Below are 25,000 nucleotides of genomic sequence, written 5' to 3' on the forward strand. Positions count from 1 at the left end.
ACATGTAATTGAATTTAGACATTTACACCTGTATGCTATTACAGTAATGAAGTAAATAAATCAGTTGAAATATGTCGAAATTTTGAAATTTAGTAATAAAATATCATAAATATAAATTGAAATTTGTCCCTAACTTTTATAGAAGTGAAAACTGAAATTAATTTCGAAATATGAGGACAATCTTTCATGAAGCTCCACAGGATCTGAAGACTGGTTTTATCAGCTCCAAGAGAAGATGCAGCATGAAACGACGGCCTTGAAGAAACAACTATAATTATGGCTGAAAAAGTTGTCAGCAGAGAATAACAGAAGAACTTAAAAGTTTTGTTTTACTTTCCTAATTACCTTAAGAATAAAGAATGCTGTCGTAAGAAGATAACAACTATATACAACAGGAACTAAGCCTAAAATTAATTTCTGTATATATAAATATATATATATATATATATATATATACATATATATATATATATATATATATATATATATATATATGTATATATATATATATATATATATATATATATATAATTTATATATATAAATATATATAAATGTACATATCTATATATATATATATATATATATATATATATATATATATATATATATATATATATACATATAAAACAACAAATACAACAGTTTCTAATCCACTGCAGGACCAACGCCTAAGACATGATCGTTACTATGGCTGGAGTTTGGTCATTTTCATATATATATATATATATATATATATATATATATATATATATATATATATATATATATATGTGTGTGTGTGTGTGTGTGTGTGTGTGTGTGTGTGTTTGTGTATGCATGCATCATATATACATTTATATACATATATGTGTGCATGTGTACGTTTGTGTGTACTTGAATGAATAAGTAAAAACAAAAATAGATGAAAGAGACAATACCTTTACATTTAACATTTCCACATCTGTAAAGCATAGTTTTGCCTTTTATCATGTGGCTGATCAACATAATCAGAATACAAGTTGCGAATTTAAGTGACTATGATGAATCTGTATATATATATATATATATATATATATATATATATATATATATAGAGAGAGAGAGAGAGAGAGAGAGAGAGAGAGAGAGAGAGAGAGAGAGAGAGAGAGAGAGAGAGAGAGACTCGTTTATGGCTAGTAATAATCAAGAACATAGAATTTACATACTTTAGCATAGCAATGGCAATAAAAGAAAACTATGGACACAACAAGTGATATATTGTTATTAACCAGCCCCCAACCCAACCCCTCAAGTTCCTGAATTAAACAGAAAGAATAAAAAGGATTAATAAGTGCAAAAATAAGTCACCGAATGTTAACTGCACCTACGCATCTTACTGGCAACCTTTGCATCAAGAAGTTGTTTATCGTTTCAAAATGCGTTCAGTATTGAAATCTTTACTTTTTTAAGGCAATAAAACACGATCCCGAAAACTCAGTACTTAATCTTTTTCACCAATTTTGCTAATATTTATACAATGTTTGACGGCAGAATGCAAAAACATACAAGAAATGGGTTAAGAGGAACATCATTCACGCTCGTCTCAATAAAGTTAATGAACAGGGACAAGGTTTTTTTATATATACTGCACTGTGAATAAAGATTTCTACAGGGTATTTATAAACCAAAAATAACTATTAAGCATACCATACTTCCTGTATTGTCATGACCTAAGAGAGAAGTGTGAATCATGATTCTTTACTAAGACACTTCAATCCCAACATAAACAACCGTAGGTAGGACCCATGAATCATTGTATATATATATATATATATATATATATATATATATATATATATATATATATATATATATATATATATATATTATATATACAAATGCATATACATATGCATATATATATATTATATATATACATATATATATATATATATATATATATATATATATAATATATATATGTATATATATGTGTGTATATATATATATATATGTATATATATATATATATGTATATATATAAATTATATATATGTATATATATGCATATGTATATGCATTTGTATATAATATATATATATATAAATATATATATATATACAAATGCATATACATATGCATATATATATTATATATATGCAAATATATATACATATATATACACATATATATACACATATATATACACATATATATACATATATATATATATATATATATATATATATATATATATATATATATATTAATCTATTTATGCATGTATGTATGTATAGCTATCAAAGTCACTGAACAAGTAACAACACACCAAAAGAAAACAAAAACTTCATAATACATTCAAAATAATCAAGTTATAAGATTTTTTCCCATTCAATTCTGAATAAAATACCTAAAGCATATAATACATCAAAAGCAGATAACAAGGTTATTAAAGAAGAGGATATACAAACGATAGGCTACGATCATAAGATTTCGTTGTCGAATTATAATTTAATCATTCTTAGCGCTAACTAACACTCAAGTAACCTAATTTTACTCCATTGTGGTGTAACTACTTTCTTAAAGAAAAAAAAACGAAACTTTACTAACAAATTTGACCACAACCCCAAACCGGCCCCACCAAAAAAAAAAAAAAAAATACATACAAATGCAGTGTTCATAAAGGTTTACCGAAAGGGCCAAGTCTTATCGATGATATAAAAATCCGACCCAAATAATTAACCATGATTACATTTTATTACCAATATTAATGACTTCTTTCAAAATTCTGCCATTAATGCAAAACAGGCCCTTTGAAATGAAAAATAAGACTTTAAAGGCCTTTTCAACACACATATGCATATACATAGATGAAAATTCATTTTAAGCTATAATCCTCTAATGTTTAATGAAACAACACTTTTCCTCAATATTCTGTCACTTATACAAACAAACCCCTTCCAATAAACTGCCAAATAACCCTAACCTGACAAATACCGTCAACACCAATTTCGCTTGGTTAGTATTGGTCTCGATGTTTTGAATATTATTAATAAACAATAATCACGTGAATTTATTCTCCAACCGATAGAGTTTATGAAGGACAGGGCAACTCTTACCTTGGAATCACGTCATGTCATCAGCTCGACGCTGTGCTTCACTAATCGATCATCTTAGGTCCATAATGCGCTTGCATAGAGACGGAATCTAAAACACTCTTTGCTTGTAATACAACCCGATATAACGCATGAAAATCTCGCACTAAATATGAAAAAAAAAACACATTTCGATCGAGATGACGAGCTGCGGGTCGCCTGCACCGCGATTACAGTGTAAACAATAGGGTGGAAGTGGAACTGTGGAACCGTGTCGTCCCAAGGACTCTTAAGACAGTTTTGAATTACCCGTGTTGTTATTATAAATGCGTCTCTGCTAAACATTTGTATAAATATATTGTTTACTAGTTTTATAAAGGTACACAACGTGACTTTGTTACGGTCACTAGGTTAAACAGAAAGCAAAAAGATCATCTTTCAAATGCATTACAGTATTTTAAAACAGCCAACTGTATTGTTTAGTTTTGGAACCCTTTGCTACTCGGCCCACTTTAGTTTAGCATAACTAGTTCAAGAGAACATGAGAAATGGCTTGATCATAGTTGCATTACCCCTTTTCTTAACAAACTAAATCCAATTATAACAATATATATGAACGTTTAAGTACAAGGCGTAAGATATAAAGAACAGCCGAACTTTGATAGACCACATATTTGAAAATATTTACTCTAAGCCTAAGTTGTATAGCCTTTCCATACTTTTGAATGTACAGTAAAGTACATTTTCTATAAGAAAAATTATGAAGACAACAAACACATTTACCAAAACTTCAATGCCCAAGAACACCCTTTACGCGATGACTTTTGACATCTGTAAATCCAAAATGGATAGATCTTATTTTAGCTCTTGTGCAAATCCACCTCCGCCTCGAAGAGCATCGAATCTTGCGATCTCCTGGAGCTCAGGTACATCCTTACGTGGCCATCGATTTATCTCTTTACAATATTATCGGAAGGATCACGCCCGGGTGACTATACAAGGGTGTTTGGAGTAAAGGCAGAGGAGAAAGCCACTGGTATGGAAAGAGAGAGAGCTTTTGTTCGCAAACACCACCCACCTACGTAAAACTAGGATCTTATTTTATCATCTTTACTACTCATAACTATGGGATTACATACCCATAGTTGATATTTGATCCTCATACATGCATGTAGGGGCCAAGGATCTTCCATCCATATCAGGAATCAAGCCCTCCAAATTATCAATCGATCCTCGCCCGTGGATACTAGGACCACAAACTTTCAATTATGATGTCAGGAATTTATGAGGGATGCTGTACCAGATTATATGTCGGTACTAACCCATCCCAAATGAATGAATGCAAGGACCATGCATAAATGCACGTTCATAAAATTTGCATTTGCGATTTCATGATTGCATAAAGCGTTCGCATATTGTCTCGAAGGACATAACATCGAAAGCGTCGAATGGACAAGGTGTCAACAAACATAGTGTTGACTAGAATCAAGTGATTAATTAGATGACTAAAGTAACACCAAAATACTCACCAAAATGGGTAACGTGCGTAACTAAGAGCAAGTAGTTATGTCCTTTGCTATTGAAACGAGCCAATGTGGAGCAAAGACCAATTGAACTTAGTGATTGATTAGATAATTGAAGTAACTATATACTTCGCTATATAAGAAACTCAATAAATTAATGTTTACATAGTTTGGTAACTAATAATCTTTTGCTACACTAACCTGTTCATGTTCCTCAAAGTTGAAACGTTTCTACACACTGTTCGCTCGACTACAGTATTTGCCTTATCGAAACTTTGGCTGTTCGACGCTTTGTTCTTACACAGTTCGTCATTCAAAACTTTGTCTATCGACACTTTATCCTCCGATCTTACAAAGACATATTTGACATATATACCGAGCGTAGGTATTGAATCATACCAATTAAAACATTGGCCAGAAATATGTCATCAATTGTAATTTAGTAATAAGCCTGTTGCGAATTAAATTGTAAAATAGCCTCTGCACATCAATTATGAATATAAGTGTACCTCTGGTATTCCTCCTTAAGGGGCGTAGTACTTCAGATATCCCTTGGAGAGCTAGAATAAAACATTTATTTATGAAACTTCAATGGAATGTAAATCGTGACATTTTGATACTTCTTTTATGATAAACTATTGTTAGTCTTTTAAATCCACAGAACACTGACATTGTGCTGAACGATAATCCGATTATGTCTATTCGAATCTCTGGAAAGAGGAAGGGATACTCTTAGATGTATTTCTAGTTGATGTTGAAATTATCTAATAAGAATTACTATGATCTAAGAGAAAAAAAGAAAAAGAAAAGTTACTACACTAGACAAAACCATATCTGTGAAAAAGTTTCTTCCAGAATAATCAAGAACATATTTACCCCAAGTTTTAATAATATGATGCCCACAGTAATATTCTTTTAACAATATTAAGTCCTAAGATAATGGTCTTTTGGAAGAGGCTATTAACACAACATAATCTCCAATGGCCTAATTAAGCGTGATTACACCTTACTAATGTTTAAAGTTGCATATCTTCCCTGCTCATCGTGGCGTCCTTATTATCAATTTCTAGATTAATCCATATCCTCCATATAATATTATTTTGTATAGTAAAAGAAAAACATATTATTGGCACAACTCTCTTCATGTTGGTTGATACCATCAAGTTTGGAATTAGCCATTCTAAATAAATCAATTTTAAAATTACAAGAAAACTCCAAATTTTCTCATTCATATTTTCGACCTATGACACCAGTCTCCGCTACAACATATAACTCAGAAATACTCCGCTTACACGGCTCAGCTTGGGAATTTTCTTCCTACTTCGGTTTTCCCGGATTTTATAATATTCCTTGCTTTGAGAGGCAGTAAGATTTATTTTCTACTATGTAGTTAGGTCCTACCCTTCATAGAGAGAGAGAGAGAGAGAGAGAGAGAGAGAGAGAGAGAGAGAAATATGCAAACTATCACGTAAGAATAGAAAGAGGAAAAAAGCCGGCGATGAAGAGAAAACTAAAGAAATAGAAGAAGAGAAACCCGATGTGGAGAACTCGCCATCAATGTGCCCGATCAAGTGCAATTAATGTCTTCTCTTGCTGTTCTTCCACATCATTGGAACATTATGTGGGCCTACGAGGGTCTACCTTCGGCTAACGAGGAGTACATATGAAAGCTTCGGATGTATGTAAGAGTTACGAATTAGAAAAATAGATTTACTAACGTAAAGTTAGGAGTACTTCAAGTTTTTAACCGATAGTAGGCTATTTATACTAAGCCTATCCCGGCTACATAAAGTCTCTTTGTCTCGGATGAAAGTATTAATATCATGTAGACACTTCTACCTCTGTTAAGTAGATACATAGATTTCAGTTAGTGAAAGCGTCAGTCTCAGTTAAGTGGAAGCTTCAGTGCCGATTAAGTGAAAGTGACTACTTCAATTAAGATTAAGCTTAAGTATCGGTTAGTGGCGTTGTTTGTCTCTGTCAAGAGCAAACTTCAGCCTCCGTAAAATGGAGGTGTCTGTCTAAGTTAAGAGTAAGCTTCTTTATTGGTAAAATTACCGGAAAAAATGGAAGTGCCTGTCTAAGGGCAGTGAAAGCTTCAGTATTAATTAGTGGAAGTGTCTGTCTCAGTTGAAAGGATGCTTCAGTGTCGGCAAATGCAAGTGTCTGTCTTTTCTAAGTGCAGGCTTCATTAGTGTTTAATGAAAGTGTCTGTCCCAGTCAAGTGCAAACTTCAGAGTCTGTCTCAGTTAGGCACAACCTTAAGTCCATCAAATAAAATTTTAGGTCTCAGTAAAGTGGAAGTTTCAATACCTGTAAAATAGATGTGCCTCACTTAAGTGCAAATTCAGTCTCGATAAAATGGAAGTGTCTGTATCAGATAAGTGTCAACTTCAGTAGCAGTTATTAGAAATGCTTGTCTCAGTTTAAATAGAGGCTTCACTCTCGCTAAAATGGGTGTTTGTCTCAGTTGAGTAGGTTTCATTATAGGTAAAATAGAAGCATCTGCTTCGGTTAGATGCACGCTTCAGTATACTGTAGGTTAATGGAATTGTCTCAGTTAAGTGCAACCTTCAGTATTGGTAAAATGAACGTGTCTGTTTTACTTAAGTGGTAGCTTTATCATCAGTAAAACGGAAGCGTCAGTCTACGTTTAGTGCATGCTTCAATATCAGCAAAATGTAAGGTTCTGTCTGACTTAAGTTCAAGTTTCCTTATCGGTAAAATAAGCGCCTTTCTGACTTAAGTGCAAGCTTTATCATCGGCAAAATATAGGTGCCTGTTTCCGTTAAGTGCAAGCTTCAGTTATGTAAAATGGGAGTGTCTGCCTCAGTTAAGTGCAAGCTTTAGTATTAGTTAGCAGAAGTGTATATCTCAGATATGTGAAAGCTTCAGTATCGGTAAAATGGAAGAGTTTGGCTCACTTCAGGGGATTTTTCAGTATCAGTAAAATGGAAGTGTCTGCCTCATATAAGTTGAAACTTCAGTATTTGCAAAATGAAAGTGTCTGTGACAGTTAAGTGGATGCTTCATTCCTGATAAAATAGATGTGTCTGCCTCAGTTAAGCGGAAGCTTCTTTATCGGTAAAAAGATTCTATATTGCTTTAGGTGTTTAGTGGAAGTTTCCATAACTATTATGATCGTATTAATCATATTGATTATATATGATGCTAAACAGTATACAGCGTTTTATCAACCTAATTGGAGCTGAACAACACATTCCTATGAATGCTGTCAGGATTCATTACTGTAAAATCCACCATCTGGTGTTCTGCTAGTCTTAAATCGTTTCTTGCCAGTTTTACACCAATTTCGATTTCCTCAATGTCACCCAGGTTCTGTTCTATTTTCACCATCCTATGACACTTATATGACCTATTTTGTGCATTGTATTTCGAGAAATTAGGACTTATTCTTATAACAAAAGAATATAACTATAACAAATGAATATAACATTGCAATGCATCAGATATAATGCAGATACTTATTCGAAATTAATGAAATGCAAGTTCTTAATTGTGGTTAATGACATGTCACCGAGTACAACCAGATATATTCGCTTCGCTATATTCTCAATTCCCCGTTATCAATTAATTGATCAATATTCTTAGTACTAGTTTTAGGCTAATTTGTTATAATTATGATAACAAAATTACACGAAAACTTTATGAAATACTACATTGACAACAACTAACTACTGTACGTACATGAAAGGATAATTCTCTCTCTCTCTCTCTCTCTCTCTCTCTCTCTCTCTCTCTCTCTCTCTCTCTCTCTCTCTCTCTCTCTCTCTCTCGATTGATGTTAACAAAGTGTACTATAAGAAATAGAAGACTCTCAAATGAACGGATTAAAAAGAGTAATATGAATGCCTCCGTGTCAAGTTTATGATGTCCCCTTTTCTGAATAAGAAGAGAGATAATTTTTTCCAACATTTAATTATCAACTAAGCTTTATTGCAGAACTAGTGTATTCGGTATCGGAGAGAGAGAGAGAGAGAGAGAGAGAGAGAGAGAGAGAGAGAGAGAGAGAGAGAGAGAGAGAGATACATTACCCCGAGCCGTGAACAAGACATCGTAAATCCAGACACATCCTTAAGAACATATAAATGAAAAGAAATTTAGTTTATATTATTTTTAAAGTAATATAAGCTTGTACTAAAATCATATCATTCAAACTAGCCTACATATAACATGCGTTCAATCAAACATAAGAACAGACATTTATATCAGAACTATGAGTGCCATTAGATCTGATCGATTAGCTTATACCAAGTTGTCTTGGTCTTTCTAAATGTCACCCCTCCCCCGTCCCCCACCCCACCCAAAATGCCTAGCCCTAGACCGACCTCCGCTTCCAAGGAGGTGGTGGTTGTCACCGGCAGTCTTAGAGACCGGACGTATCGCACAAAAGCCACAGAACCTTCCAGATGGGAAAACCTTATACGTTCTCACATCTGGAGTATTTACCTAAGAGGAAAACTAACGGGGAAAGTAGTTTTCCTCGCTACCAACCTGCTATCTTGTTATTATTATTTATTTTGTCTCCCCGTCAAAGTCATTTAAGAAAATTCGTAGTTTTTAGAAAGAAATAAATTATATGGCTTTATCTTTTACCAATTTTCCACAATAAGAATAAAGAAAATAAGATTTGTTTTTCTATCATAAAAGTTGTTTCTTTAAAATGTGTGGCTTCACTAATAAAAAGAAAAATATGAATTCATGGCTAACTTTATATCCTGCCTGAAAATGAACATACAATCACGTATAAAATAAAAATAAAATTCTACCTGGCATCAGGAATGAACCTAAGACCCTCAAATGAAAAGTTAAATTTGTTACTAGATGAACCTTTCACCCCGAGAATTCTAGCCTGGTGGTGGGTGGAAACATATTCTCTGAATGTTCGATCAGAGTTAAAAACCTCACGTAAAAATCCATCCCTGTAACAATTCTTGGCTGCTCCGTAATGTATATTAAGTCATTCTTTCTGATTATGTACCTTTATATAACAAAGTAATTTCTTTCAGGAACTTTTGCACAATGGATGACTCGACACTTTTCTTGACCTCTCTGTGCTCTCCCATCTTGAAAGCATTCACTGTGTATATATATCTTTTCCTATTTTGATGTTTAAAACTTATGTATTATCTCTATATAACCCAAAATAATTTTCCATGGTAGATGCTTCTGAATTATAGGTGCTACCACAGTATTTTACACGAAAGCAAACATGCCAAATACGTTTCTATCGAATATCAACTTCAGAGAACTAAATGGGTACTATTATGCTTATTTACCTGACCGTTTTACACTCATGAACAACTTTGCCGCGAACTACATTAATATTGGAAGAATTTAATAAAACATACACAAAATTCTTTATAACATATATGAAATAGAAACATATATCATAACCCAAGGTCACAAACATCCGATAAAACTGAGCAATACCTACAGTACACCTCCATTCCATCCCACTAAAACCTCTCTTCTTTCAGGAGATAAATTCTTGTTCATCCCAATATTTCCCTCACTCACCCACTCACTACCAGTCATGGAACTGACTATTTAGTAAAAGTTAGTAAAACAAGATACGAAGTTTGCATGTACTCGAGTCGTGTTAAAAAATAAAAAAAAATCATAACAGACGAGTAGTGAAAAAAAAAAGTCGTTGACGGATCTAGACACAGAGACGAGACAAATTTTAAATCAAAATGCTAAATTACAAAAACATATAAACTCGCTACAACATACCAAAATTATGCAAAACCTATGCAAGAAATTTACTCATTCGATTGAAGAATCTATTTTATTTTTTTTTTTTTTCTCTTTGACGACCATTTGATTTAACTAATAACTGTTCCTTCCGTTACAGGGAGTGGGATGGTAACAGGGTGGCAATGTGTCCTGCCGAGTCTCATTCTCTTTTGCACTCTTTGCGCCACCCACCCGACGCTCCACCAAGGTAGGTCCAACGTAGGTTAAGCTGGGTTAAGTTAGGCTTTCTTTACTTGTCAAATTTTTAAACTGATTTTTTTTCTTATTAATGGAAAAAAACATTTATATCGTGCCAATCCATTGTTCATGGTAAATGGTTTACCTATTTTTCTCTTTAGAAAGAAATGTTATCTTGCATTTTTTTCACCTTGTTTGATTTTCGTTTGTAGAATTATTTCCCACTTATCCATTTTAATCAACGTGTTATCACAACCTCCCACGATAACTAAAATATCAAATCATACTATATGAAAAGATATTTTATGAAAACAAATGTAGCCTGTAGCTGAAGATTTCAGTTACAGTAGTTTCATTATAGGTACCTAAGTAAAAGATATTCCAGGGCCGGTTAAGAGTCTTTAGAATATACTTTAGGGACAACAGTTCAATAAAAACAACCGATTTAACATGATTCTCTAAACGTGTGTAATAATCTCCGAGGAAGTTATAATAGGTATTGAAATGCTTTGTACAATTTAAACTTGTGTATTGAGTTTGAAATTCTATAGATCTCAGTACTTCAACGAAGTTTATGTTTTCTCAATTTGACTTACGCTGAACTTATAATTACATCTTAGCTTTGCAGTAAATAACAACGTTCTTCACATAGTCTTTTTTTTTTAACTAATGTTATTTCTAAGGTTGAAATAATTTTGCTCAACTTAGTGAATGTGTCTTCTCGACTTTTGTGTCATATCATCTTGAACACATTTTTAATAACACAAGGGTGTCAGATTCAATGGCCTCTCTAAAAATGTTAAGACAACTTAGACAAATCCCCCTTGTCATACTCTTGTTATAAATTCTAGCCTTATATCTTGTAATCAACAATTAACCTTTTCATCTCTAATGTTTTTCTTCTTTCCCAGATGATTCGAATCCACTGGTGGAAAAGAGGTCGGCAGAATACCCGTATAAATCCATGCTTCACTACCTTCTCTCAGCAATGTCGCCTACCGATGGCCAACAGTCCTCACCACAGTTACTCAACAGGGGAATTCGGAGACTTGGCTCCGAATTCCTGGGGAAAAGATCTGTAGTCAGTCTGGAGGACAAAAGTAACCAGTCATGCGAAGGCTGCAACAACGCGGAAGAAATGGATGACCTTAGAAAAGAGCAGCCCACTTTCACCGGTCAGTACGACTACAATGAAGGAAACACCGTCGAACCCTCTGATCAGAATGGCATGTCCTCTGCGCCTGTAAAGAGATTTGCTCCAAGATACTACCCAAGTGCTACTCGTGATGGCTTGAAAAACTTCTTCTCCCTATTAATGTCAAAGAAAATGGGTTCAGAGTTTTTGGGAAAGAGGATGGGTTCAGAATTCCTAGGGAAGAGGGCTATGGGATCTGAATTCCTAGGTAAAAGAGCCATGGGCTCAGAATTCCTAGGAAAGAGAGCTATGGGCTCAGAATTCCTTGGCAAAAGGGCCATGGGTTCAGAGTTCTTGGGTAAAAGGGCAATGGGCTCAGAATTTCTTGGGAAAAGAGCCTTGGGATCGGAATTTTTGGGCAAAAGAGCCATGGGATCAGAATTTCTTGGGAAGAGAAACTATGACGAAGACGTAAATTCACTTACAGATCTATACGGTAAGAGGGCAATGGGATCGGAATTCCTCGGTTAGAAGGAGTTTCATAGTGATTGTTTCCTTTCAGGTGTTAATAAGAGACTTTAGTGGAGCAGCTGGGGATTTATGTTTCGGTCAGAGGTCACACATCATGTGCTATTGAAAGCTTGATACCAAAAACGTGATTACTTTAGATTATAGATTGTCATACAAAGGAGCCTTACAAAAAGAAAAGTCATGTGGGTTCAAGAGCAAAGTTTCACGACTTTACACGAGGAAAAATCTTTTACCTTTCTTATCATTTATTGTGATTCATGATGCCAAATTCCATATCCAATTTATGTATAAGGGCTAATGACCTTGTGCTAAGGACCAATGTTGACCTAATTTCGATACATATAATCATCACTCGACACACAGAGGAGGGGTGACGAGTGATGGCAAGTATGCATTCAATGTTATCTAATAGAAGTAACGTTCACCGGTTAAAATCTCAATGATAGGGTAATTTAGAAATGCTGACCTACTTATGTTATCTGTGTAAGCTTTGTGTACCCTTGTGTAAACGTAAACACAGTCAAACGCTTAAAGGTAAGGCACACCCTTAAGGCCTGTAGCCAAAAAAAATATGGCAAAAGTATTTCGCTCTTAGAAGCAGATTTATATATATATATATATATATATATATATATATATATATATATATATATATATATATATATATATATATATATATATATATACTGTACCAGTCATCCATAGCGAAAGGATTCGGACAATTAGCTATGCCAAACTTCATCCTCAAAGCAATTTGTCACTTTGAATTCAAAAGAATTATAATTGGTCGCGCCTGAGAATAAGCTATTTGCATACAGATATTTGCAAAGCTAAAAGGAATTTTTGTCCTGACTCAGCTGATATACATATAAGTCGTATATTTGCCAGAATCCGGGATGATTTACTTTCTCTAAATTTTCTTCTTTAAAGGATCATCTTGCAAATAAATTAGATTTAATATGTATGTTTATTCTGAGACCTAACACCGCCTGGAATATTAAGACAATGCAAAATGAAACTTTCAAAAAGTTTTGCATTCGAAAAGGTGAAGATTGTTTTGCAGCACCGGCATTGTCCTCTTTGTACACATTTCTGAACCTCATGTCTAAGTAATTTAAGGGTGACCACATTTCCAAAATCACGATCGAATGTTAGCCGACCTTTTCCTTGTCCTTGAGTGGCCTCGCATGTCATTTGCCGCATTGCAGGTAAGAAGGACATATCGCGAGTGTTACGTCATTTTCCCATTTAAGCTTCAAAGAGTCTGAAAGACTTTTTTATTCATCTATGCATGATCTTTTTTCCTTCAATCTATTTCTTATCAAATGTTCTCACTTAATTAAGAATGTCTGAGGCTTTGATGTATTTAATGATCTCACATCTGTTCTTGAGATAAGTTTCGTTTTTATTTTCTCCAAACTTTAAGAGAAATGTATTCTCAGAGTGTAACATCCAAAAGTATTGGTATTTTTATCTGATAACGTTTAGAATAAGCGTTTATTTTCTCTCCGTTTTCAGAATGCACTTTTGATGGGGTATGGGTATTGTGATATATAAGTGTTAAATTGATGCAGTAATTTTAAATGTTTATCAAGGACCAGTTTGCAGACATATAGAGTGGAGGTTCTGACCCATGAAAAAATGTATATACAAAATACCGAAAAATAAAATTTCAGACACTTTCCCAACGAAGTTTTATATCCCTGTGTAATCTTAAGGCTGTTAGGTGGTGACCATAATCTACGTGAAGCAAATCAATTTAAATATTTTCTCTTTTACACCAATGTTTATATTATTTTGCTTATTTAGATTTAATTGAATTTTTTTCAGAGCTGGAACCGGGAAGCCATTCAGCACCGAGGTGAGACTGGGGGAAAATCCTACAGTTGAGTTTCGAGCAATGTGCTAAAAGCGGTTGCACAGCAAGATAGCGGAAAGGAAGCACAAACCGAGGTAAAAAGGCTAAACACGGATACAGCTCGAGGCCAATGAGACACGGCAAAGATTTTAGTAATACCAACAGTACACCACATATGGTGCACTAATGGTTCTCCCCACTACGGGATTGCCTATTTAAATGCCATCCCTTCAATTATCGATTGATTGTTTTCATTTACCGTTACGATTGACTTCAGTAGACTGACATCAAAACAACGACCAGTCATGAAATGTTGAAATGGTTCAACTTGGAAGCAGTTTGATTAGCGTAGAATTTGAAACACGATCAATTATACTCTTTCGCCAATTTAGATTGTTTCATTAAGGAAAAGCCTCGAGGGCTGACCTTCATTCCGGTAGTACCTTGCATCCATCATCCATATACGGAGGCTTTTTTTAACTAAAGAAAGTATTTCAATCGCATGATGCTTTAAAATCTTCTTCAATGCTTCATGTCTCAATTCTGAAATTATGTATATGCGCCTGCGTCGATAAACATAAACGCATGTGTAATAAGAAATGAAAACTTGAAGAAAGGGCGTTTTTAGAATGCTTTCTCTTGAATCCTTATTAAGGATAAGCATACACCCACTGTAAAAAAAAAATAATCCCGCTTTATGAAGGATAGATTCAATTCTACTATAAAAAGCAATCATAAGTAGTGATAGGTCTAAACCCACTAAAAAACAACTATCAGTAAAAAATCTAACCCCTAAACAAATAGTCCAACAGTAAGAATAAGTATAAACCCAATAACAATCATTCTTTAATCAGTAACTGTAGATCTAAATAAGCTAACAAAAAACATTATAAAAAAAACAGAGAGAGAGAGAGAGAGAGAGAGAGAGAGAGAGAGAGAGAGAGAGAGAGAGAGAGATCTTTTGTCCCAATAGTAACGAAAAAAACTTTTAAATGAGATAGGATTTACTTTCCTTACCATCATCAATGTTGTCTCAGGTAATACTTGTAAAATCGAAAAAGCCATCACATTTATATACCTAAAAGTACTAGCCATCAGAAGGAAAGAGTTTAAATTTAGAATACCTTTTAGGCCATTTAAAATTGAATCACATCAGAAATACTGTTTTCAAAAGATGCATATTGACCACCGATTATTGAAATGTTTACTTCTATCTTTGGAACCGGTAGTACTGCTTAATACGCGTCATTCACAAAAGAAATTCTTTGTCAAAGTCGGCTAACGCAAGATGCAGTGAGTATAAGGTTAACGCCAAGTATAGATAAAACATTTTAGTCAGTTAGTTACACGGCCCCATTACATTTCTTTTATAGATTTCTTTAAATAACTGCAAAACCAAATCTGCACTTTCATAACGATAACCATGTAGAGTTTTGATGCGATTATCATAAAAACTACTTATTGTTTATATTATATAGTCTCACAGATACGTTCAACAACTTTAACTCTTGGTAATTCATTTCTTTCATTATTATTATTATTATTATTAATTGCTAAGCTACAACCCTAGTTGGAAAAGCAGAATGCTATAAGCCCAGGGGCCCCAACAGGGAAAATAGCTCAGTGAGGAAAGGAAACAAGGAAAAATAAAATATTTTAAGAATAGTAACATTAAAATAAATATTTCCTATATAAACAATAAAAACTTCAACAAAACAAGAGAAAGAGAAACTAGATAGAACAGTGTGCCTGAGTGTACCCTCAAGCAAGAGAACTCTAACCCAAGACAGTGGAAGGCCATGGTACAGAGGCTATAGCACTACCCAAGACTAGAGAACAATGGTTTGATTTTGGAGTGTCCTTCTCCTAGAAGAGCTGCTTACCATAGCTAAAGAGTCTCTTCTACCCTTACCAAGAGGAAAGTAGCCACTGAACAATTACATTGCCGTAGTTAACCCCTTGGGTGAAGAAGAATTGTTTAGTAATCTCAGTGTTGTCAGGTGTACGAGGACAGAGGAGAATCTGTAAAGAATAGGCCAGACTATTCGGTGTCTGTGTAGGCAAAGGGAAAGAACCGTAACCAGAGAGAAGGATCCAATATGGTACTGTCTGGCCAGTCAAAGGACCCCCTAACTCTCTAGCGGTAGTATCTCAACGGGCGGCTGGTGCCCTGGCCAACCTACTACCTATCCTGTTTTGGTTACCATTGATCTTCAGTGTCATCCAGACTTACATTTTATGTTTTCCAAGATTTATTAGATTTATCATTAATATTATATATATATATATATATATATATATATATATATATATATATATATATATATATATATATATATATATATATATATATATATATATATATAACGGATTTTGACGTAGGAAAAATCTATTTTTGGGTGAGTTAGCCATGTCGTTCTGATGGCCCCGAAATAACCCACGTGATTTTGATAGAGGACTGCTTGAGGCATAATATTAATGACGGTGCTTCATCTGAATCACGGTGATCTTCTCAGAAATCATAGATTTGTCAAAAATGTGAATCCCTGAAAAGATCCTATGATTGGCGGGTGAAGAAACTTTCGATCGATATATCACTTAAGTGATATACACGTATGGAAATAAATTACCACTCAAAAGAAAGCCAAGCTTGTACTCTTCAATATTGCCCTAAAATAAAATTGATTAGCCAATTACCTTATTCAACAGCAACGTAAACAAAAAAGGTATATATAAAAAACTGAAAATCTATGGATATAAATAAAAGGAATTAAACAAAATACTGTACACGGAACGGATTAACTCCTGCTCTAATAGTCTCTACTATTTACCTACACGTTAGAAAAGTTTTCAATTCAATGAGAATGAAAATTCAAAACTAATTTATGTAGTTAAGGCTTTTCAATTAATCAATATTGTGTGAGCGTAATGGCTCGCCAGGCTCATATAGTTTTCCGTTCTTCTTTCTGGATTAAGATGGATGGTCAAGTAAATGTGTAAGGACATCAACCTCTCAATGCCTGGTCTGTGAGCATGAGAGGTGCATCATATGCCAGAAGATCAACCACTTGGTGGTACAACAAATACTGAAATCGGGAAAGAATGGTTGCAAGAAGCTGCCGGCATGAGGAAGGACTTAGTTTATGAAAGACTTTAGTTGGTTGATCACATAAAGTTTGCATATCATGTTAACAATGACTGTTATAAAAAACTATGTGCATAAACAAAGACTTGAGAAATTTATACTAAATAATACTTCTGTGGATCCCAATGGGAAGACAAGACGATCAATGGTTGAGTCACGCAACCAGGAACTAAGCCCATTAATGTGTATATATTTTCAAAACCATGTGTTATATGTGGAAAAGTTAAACACAAATTTGAGTATGAAAAATTTAGAATATCTGAAAGAAAAATCGTGCAGAAGCAATTCTGATTGCATCTTAAGTTCTCCAGGATGACGTTTTTAACAGAGCTTGTGACTTACAGGATGCAAATGAAGTCTTTACAGCTGAATTTGTACTGTCATAAAATGTGCTTTCATAACTATATCAGGAAAGATGAGAAACAATCATGTATATCAGAGCATGGAGCAAGCACCTCAGTTAAATGTAGTAAATGAGCGTAAGCGGTCAGATCATAATGTGATGAAAAGATGTGGTGCCCAATTGAGAGAGACTATTTTGAAACAATACTTTCACTTGAATGACAACTTTGTGATGCAAGTGAGCTAGAAAAGGGGTACAATGACATTTTAATCTGAAATGATGTAGCCTTGTTTATTTTTCAGCTCTTTTGACCTAGAGAACATGCAAGAAAATCTAATCAATATTGAGCAACAGGAAAACTCTGGTTCTCAATCTGTTAAATATAAGAAAATTTTGTCTCTATCAGTTATGTTCTACATCTTACATAATGGTAGAAAACGCACGCCTCTCCACATGCTGAATTCAGAAGCAATTTACAATTCCTGTAGGTCAATGACACTCTTTTCTAGTCTCAATAAATTTAGGCTAACAATTATTTATGATGAGATTCTCAGATACCAATGTGACATAGCAGCACAACTAGTCAAATTCATGTACCACTTCTAAGAAAATTTTAAACCAGCTAATTCACTTTAGGGGCGTTCGATAGTTTTGACCACGGAGAGGCAACCACTAGCGGTCATCCTTCTCATGCAAGACAGGTCAGCAGATGCTTTAAGCAGTCAATCCAACAAATCAGAAACAAGTATAATTCATAGAGAAATACATTTTAAACAAGAATTACGATGTAAAAATCTAAAGAAATATATAAAATCTGTCAAAAAAAAAGTCTTCCTCCACAGTAGGATGTCACTGAAGGTACTATCTATGCTTTCTGAATGCATTGAAAGACTACAATGAGCAGATTTTTTGTGACAATACATGAATGAGCTAAATATTCTACAAGGAATGAAAGAAGATGTTTCAAAGAAAAAGAGGGACTTGAGTAAGGAATATCCAGAATCCTTCATATCACCAATATCAACCCTGCTTGATAATTTCAATAAATGTGCTAAAAGATCTTGTGAGAGCTGACCGAGAAGGAAATTGTGAATTGCACCTCTACAGTGTACAAGCTGCTGTACCCTTATTTGCTGAGTGTGACAGAATCCACTATATTCGATGGGCATCAGTATACCTAAATGATATGAGGAAGCTACAGGTGAATGTTCCAGAAGTATATGGAAACTTCAAAGCAGGAAAGTTTGTGTTAAAGCAAGTGGAAGGGTCATTTAACACTGTTGGTGTTGATATGTCTTGAAAAAATTATCCACCAATCTTAGAACAGTGCAGGTGGCATTACTGATTCTACAAAGATGGAACCATTTATTGCTCTGTTGTACACTTAAAAAAAACATATTTTTATTCAGAAATTCTCTGAAAAAAATATACTGTTCTCAGCTGTATTTCAGTAAAATACTAGCGAACATAATTTTACCCTACTTTGTTATTAACTTTTATAGCTTTGTGACTGTAATACTGCTCCTTTACGTCAATACATCCGTTCTTAAAATGGCATATGCCTTGCAACATTTATTCCAGGATTTTTACCGTTATTTTATAGCAAATTTTCAACAATGTAGATTATATATCATGAGATGTTGGCTGGGGTCAATTTGCAATGTGAAATCAGTGATATAGCTACAGCAGAAATAAAACTTATAGTAAACCATGATTTTAATCAGCCAGTCACATAAAGATCTGAAACTGTGATCAATGATGTGAAAGAGTACATCAGAAAGCACGATAACCCAATGTCAATATCCATGAAAAAAGACTGAAAATCAATTGAACCTTCGCTACATTGTCAAACCAGAAGGTTTTGTCCGTTGAAGTTCACTACAGTCTTGCCAAGTTTGATGATAACACCAGCAAAAATTATGAGACCTTTCGAAGAGAGAGATTTGTGACAAAACAAACATCTACCTTCGATACCATTCACAGGACCAACCTTAAAACATTCAGATTTATAAAATACGAGAAACGTAAAAATAGAGTAAGGAAAAGACAAAGTAAAATATACTCGGAGAGGCTCAGAAACTCTTTGATATGGCCCAGCTAAGAGACTATGATATGAAGTACTAACTGAGATTTGACTTGGTTGAGGGTAGCTACCAATTTGATGGATATGGGCTGATGAAGAAACCAAATGAAAGTGACCTACGCATAGAGTTAGAGAAACATCTTACACAAGACAGTGGATTCCTCTTAATACAGAAAGCATCACTGCTGCCATGGGAGGTTTCCTCCACATGAGTTTGTCAAAGTTGAAAACATTTGGAGATTTTTGCTCACAGTTTCTAAATTTCACTTATGGAATTAGAAAGTAGCCTACTCAGAGCGCATTGATTTTGTCTTTAATGCAAATTAAGATGGATCATTTAAGGAAGTAAGAAGATGAGATACATGAATACTGTAGCTGTACTTCAATCGACCTGAATGAAGTGAATACAGGGACACAGTTACCAGCGAATATAGACTCCTGGTCCTCGGTCACAAACAAAGACAAATTACCAGGGTTATTTTGTGATATACAAAATCAGAATTTCAAGAACAAAGTTATGGTTAGGTCGGTGGGTCACTCCAGTAACAACAAATCATGAAAAACTATTCACAATATCTGTATTACAGCTGTTCCTGAATTATACCTTAACTTGGAAGAAGCCGATGTGCGGATTATACCCCAAGCAGCGTGTAATGAAGCAAAAAGGGTAGCTGTGGTATCTGATGATATGAACGTCATGGTCCTTAGATTGAATTATTGGGATCTCTTAAAGAGCCATAGATTAAGAAAAATGCGGATCAGAGCTGATGTGGGAAATACTACCAGATATATTCCTCTTTGTATCTTAGCTCAGGGGTTAGGCACAGAAACTTGCAAAGTACTTGTGGCACTGCATCATCTTACAGGTTGTGACTTGACAAGCAAATTTGACACAAAAACAACTGGACTGAAAGCGAAACCATGTCACCATCTCTAAATATTGGAAAACTCCCAAATGACACTGACTTTGCATTAACAGAAGAGTTTCCAGTGAATATGAACAAGTCTGGAACGTCCTTCAAAACACTGGATGAGTTACGATACTACCTACCACCACAATGAGAAGACCATCCTCTACCTACCCTAAGCAATCACTCTATCAAGGGGCGGATTCTCCGAGAATTTTACGGGACATACATGGAATTACACTTTCTGGAGAAAGTGCACCTTGATTCAAGGAATTTTGGCCACAATACTGCTGACGGCATCCTTGACCCAGAATGATACCAAATATTACTTCCAGATGACTTTCCAATGCCATGTAAATGCAAACCTTGTGCCACTAACCGAAGTGTTTGCAGATAACATACACTAATATGCTATTGGTACTGCAGGTGAAAAACTTCAGATAAAGGATGTAATAATCTAGATGGTTGGGCTAAAAGATTAGTGTAAAAAACCATTATGAATTTTTCTTTCACTCGGTGGGCATATTTTTTTAATTTCTTATTTAGTCTATAAGGGCTTCCTGATTCATTTCCACTGACCTTATAAACCTATTTTCTATGTAAAAGAAAAAATTATGATAATGGGGATATTTTTTTTTTGTACCTTAAGTTCTAGAGTTGAAAGTAAGTGTAACAGAATTTATCTCATATATCAGTAAAATCACCATATTCTTGGGCTGATTTTTCATATTAACAAATAATTTAGAAATTATGGCTGTAGTTTTGAAAACTTATATATGTCCATGAATATTAGAGACTTAAAACAATAGTTAATTCAGTCCATATGTTTTTTTTTTCATTTATAATATCTGTAGATTTTTCAGTTTTTATATATACCTTTGTCTTTACAGTCCTATTGAATAAGTTAATTGGCTAATCAATATTACTTAAGGCCAGTCTTGAAGAGTATTCGTTGGGCTTTCTTTTGAGTGGTAATTCATTTCCATTAGTGTATTGACTATAGCGATCGAAAGTAGCTTCACCAGTCATTCATAGCTCATTTCAGGGACTCATATTTCTGACAAATCCAAGATAACTGAGAAAATTGCCATGATTCAGATTAAGCACCGTCATTAATATTATGCCCCATGTGGTCCTCTATCAAAATCATGTGGGTTATTTTGGGGCCCACTTAACATTGAAAATACCCCTTGGCTCCTGGACTAGTAGCAAACTAACCATAAACAATGGTGAGAACTGGATTTCTAGCGAGCGACCATGAAGGCTGTCGTCTACACGTATGCCGACTCGGTTCATGCGGTATCTATTGCAGGATATCTTTGGTACGCATAGTGTTATTATATGGCTGAGGAGAGGAGAATGGTGAATGGAATAAGCCAGGTTTTTCGGTGTCAGTGTATTATTGTAAAGGATGATCAGAATTATGAAAAATTTTATGCAACATGCATAACGAATTAATTGAACGATGGTGCCAGAGATTAATATCTAGAGCAGGAATAAGAAATTTAATAGACCGTAAGTTTCTGTCCAACAAATTAAGATGAGAATCAGCAGCTGAAGACCAGACAGGAGAACAATACTCGAAACAATGTAGAATGAAAGAATTAAAACACTTCTTCAGAATATATTGATAATCGAAAATCTTACAATATTTTCTCAATAAGCCAATTTTGTGTGCAACTGAAGAAGACACAGAACTAATGTGTTTCTCAAAAGTAAATTTGCTGTCAAGAATCACACCTAGAATTTTAAAAGTCATACAGAGTTATAGACACATATAAATGCCGAGATCTGGGTGTTGAGGAGCCACTGTCCTTTATCTACTTACAATCATACTTTGAGTTTTGTTAGGATTCAACTTCATGCCCCATAATTTGCACCATACACTAATTTTAGCTAGAACTCTATCATGGGATTCACCAACCCCCAGATCTACATTCAGGAGATGGAATTGATGCAAAGAGTGTAGCATCGTCTGCATATGCAACAAGCTTGTTTTCTAGGCCAAACCACGTGTCATGTGTATATAGTATGAAAAGTAATGGGCTAAGAACACCACCCAAGGAACACCAATTATCACTATACTCACTAAGGTGCCTATCAACAACAACTTTTTGCGATCTATTACTTAAAAATTCAATAATGATGCTAAGAAACGACCCACCCACTCCCAACTGTTTGAGTTTGAAAAAAAAGGGCCTTGTGATTTACACGGTCAAAGACAGCACTAAAATCAAGGCCAATCATACGAAATTCCTGACCACAATTGAGGGATTTCTGTACAGCATTGGAGATTTTTTTGGGAATATGGATGCTTCTGCTTCTGTTTCATCGTCCTTTTTCTCACGGCCGTTTTTTATGAATCTCTAAGCTAGCCTTGTAAAAGTGTTATATATATCCTTTTAGAACTGTGGTAACAGACTAATATAAGTGTCAAGTTCATTGGTAAGTAAACAGGCACAACAGAAGCCGAGGTTCTATAACTGCCCATAGAGAGAGAGAGAGAGAGAGAGAGAGAGAGAGAGAGAGAGAGAGAGAGAGAGAGAGAGAGATTACTGTTTGCAAACGAGGTAATGAATGAGTCTTTTACTATGGATCTGTGGACCGAAAGATGCGTTGGTAGGTTGGACTTGGCGGCCTGGCCAGACACATAAACTAGACAAAGAATGATCTTTCAAGAACATCCACACAGAATTTTGAAAAGGAAAAAAAATTAAGCACCTTTGTTTCATCAATCTTCGCAGGATTGTACCAAAAGGATCTTCGTAATAGTTGTGTACTGTAGATTTAAACCCATAATTTTACTTGCAGACGAGAATACGGCTACGGTAGGCCTACACCTGAATTGCCACTTTGAAAAACCTTACACACAGACACAGACAAGACAATGGATTGGGGAGCTTTTCCAAATAGGGTTCTAGCTTATCTAATAATAATAATAAGAAGAAGAAGAAGAAGAAGAAGAAGAAGAAGAAGAAGAAGAAGAAGAAGATATGTGGGTAGTCTGACATAAACAGACGGGAGTGGAAGGACGTGTCTGAGGCTTTTGTCCTGCAATGGACGAGCAACTGCTGATGATGATGATATATATATATCATATGAATCACGTGAAATGAAAGTAGTGGGAAATTTCTAGGCTTGACAATCTCCCCTATAGCTTACAGTATAATATAGAACAAGTCTCTGGCTACATACGTTGTTATTATTATTATTATTATTATTATTATTATTATTATTATTATACACACACACACACACACACACACACACATATATATATATATATATATATATATATATATATATATATATATATATATATATATATATATATATATATATATAAACCTTCCCGGTTACACTGAGCTCTTCCCGTCCCTCGGATAGGGGGAGATGTAGTAGTCATACCCTGGAGAGAGGGAGCGGGTGTCCATATCTCTAAATATTTATCCGTCATTTTTGACGTGTAGCGTAAAACAACATACACACACATTATATATATATATATATATATATATATATATATATATATATATATATATATATATATATATATATATATATATATATATAATGAAATAGCAATCCCAATAGCAGAGTTTAACAGCGTAGCTCTATGTGTGAGAAGCAGTGGCTTAATGGGAAATACGCTAACACCAAAAGAGGAGGGACGTTTCGTGGCGCACGTAACTTACAGAAAATTCCCACCTTGACAGCAGTCACAATGTGGAGGATATAAAATCTATCCAAAGATGATGTAAATAGAAGCTACCAATTATCTACCTGTGTTTCAGAAATGCTGTGAAAAAAAAAATACAAAAAATACACAAATTTGAGAGATTCGTTTTGACGGGGTCGATGTGTTGTCACGTTACTGTTGGACAATCAAGGGTCTCAAACATATCCATGTCAGGATTTTGGCCAGCTTTCATCACCACGCTGGCCACTACGGATGGGTGATGGTATGAGATTTGCTTCTGATCGCTCACAGCAAGCCAACCTATTATGGGTGGCCCGGACTAGTACAGATTTGCTGATCGTGTCAATGCAAACTCTTTGACCACGTTAAGGTATCCCAACTCAGAAAATGTTATCACGAGAATAACACAAATTATCCGACTTGTTTTCAAAAAGGTTTGGACAACTAAATGAATTTACCTTTATAAGTCATATTCTAAGAAACGAAGACCGCGGAGAATGGGTGTTGTCCATTTAAATTAGGCAACATAAGAAACTACATTTTATTACAAAACAAGCATATATTACAAAGCCCCCTACCAACACACACACACACACACACACACACACACACACACACACACACACACACACACAAAGACAACTAAAACAGACTATTTTTTTTTTTATTTTAGCAAGACAAACTTTCACTCTAGTTGTATGGAATTACACTAAACTTCTGATTTGCAATAGGTTTGTTCCTTCGACACATATCCCAATCT

General features: G+C 34.6%; 1 protein-coding gene across 1 annotated transcript in view; it reads left to right on the forward strand.

Moving 5' to 3' along the window:
* Positions 1-12,815, forward strand: part of LOC137654268 (enterin neuropeptides-like) — a 188,419-nt gene extending 175,604 nt beyond the window's left edge. The window contains exons 2-3 of the mRNA XM_068387894.1: positions 10,458-10,547; positions 11,449-12,815. Coding sequence (XP_068243995.1) covers positions 10,466-10,547; positions 11,449-12,203 — 837 coding nt within the window. The 5' untranslated portion in view covers positions 10,458-10,465 and the 3' untranslated portion in view covers positions 12,204-12,815. The remainder of the gene's footprint in view (positions 1-10,457; positions 10,548-11,448) is intronic.
* Positions 12,816-25,000: the final 12,185 nt, after the last annotated feature.

Source organism: Palaemon carinicauda, chromosome 15, assembly GCF_036898095.1.
Source record: "Palaemon carinicauda isolate YSFRI2023 chromosome 15, ASM3689809v2, whole genome shotgun sequence".
Lineage (NCBI taxonomy): Eukaryota > Metazoa > Arthropoda > Malacostraca > Decapoda > Palaemonidae > Palaemon > Palaemon carinicauda.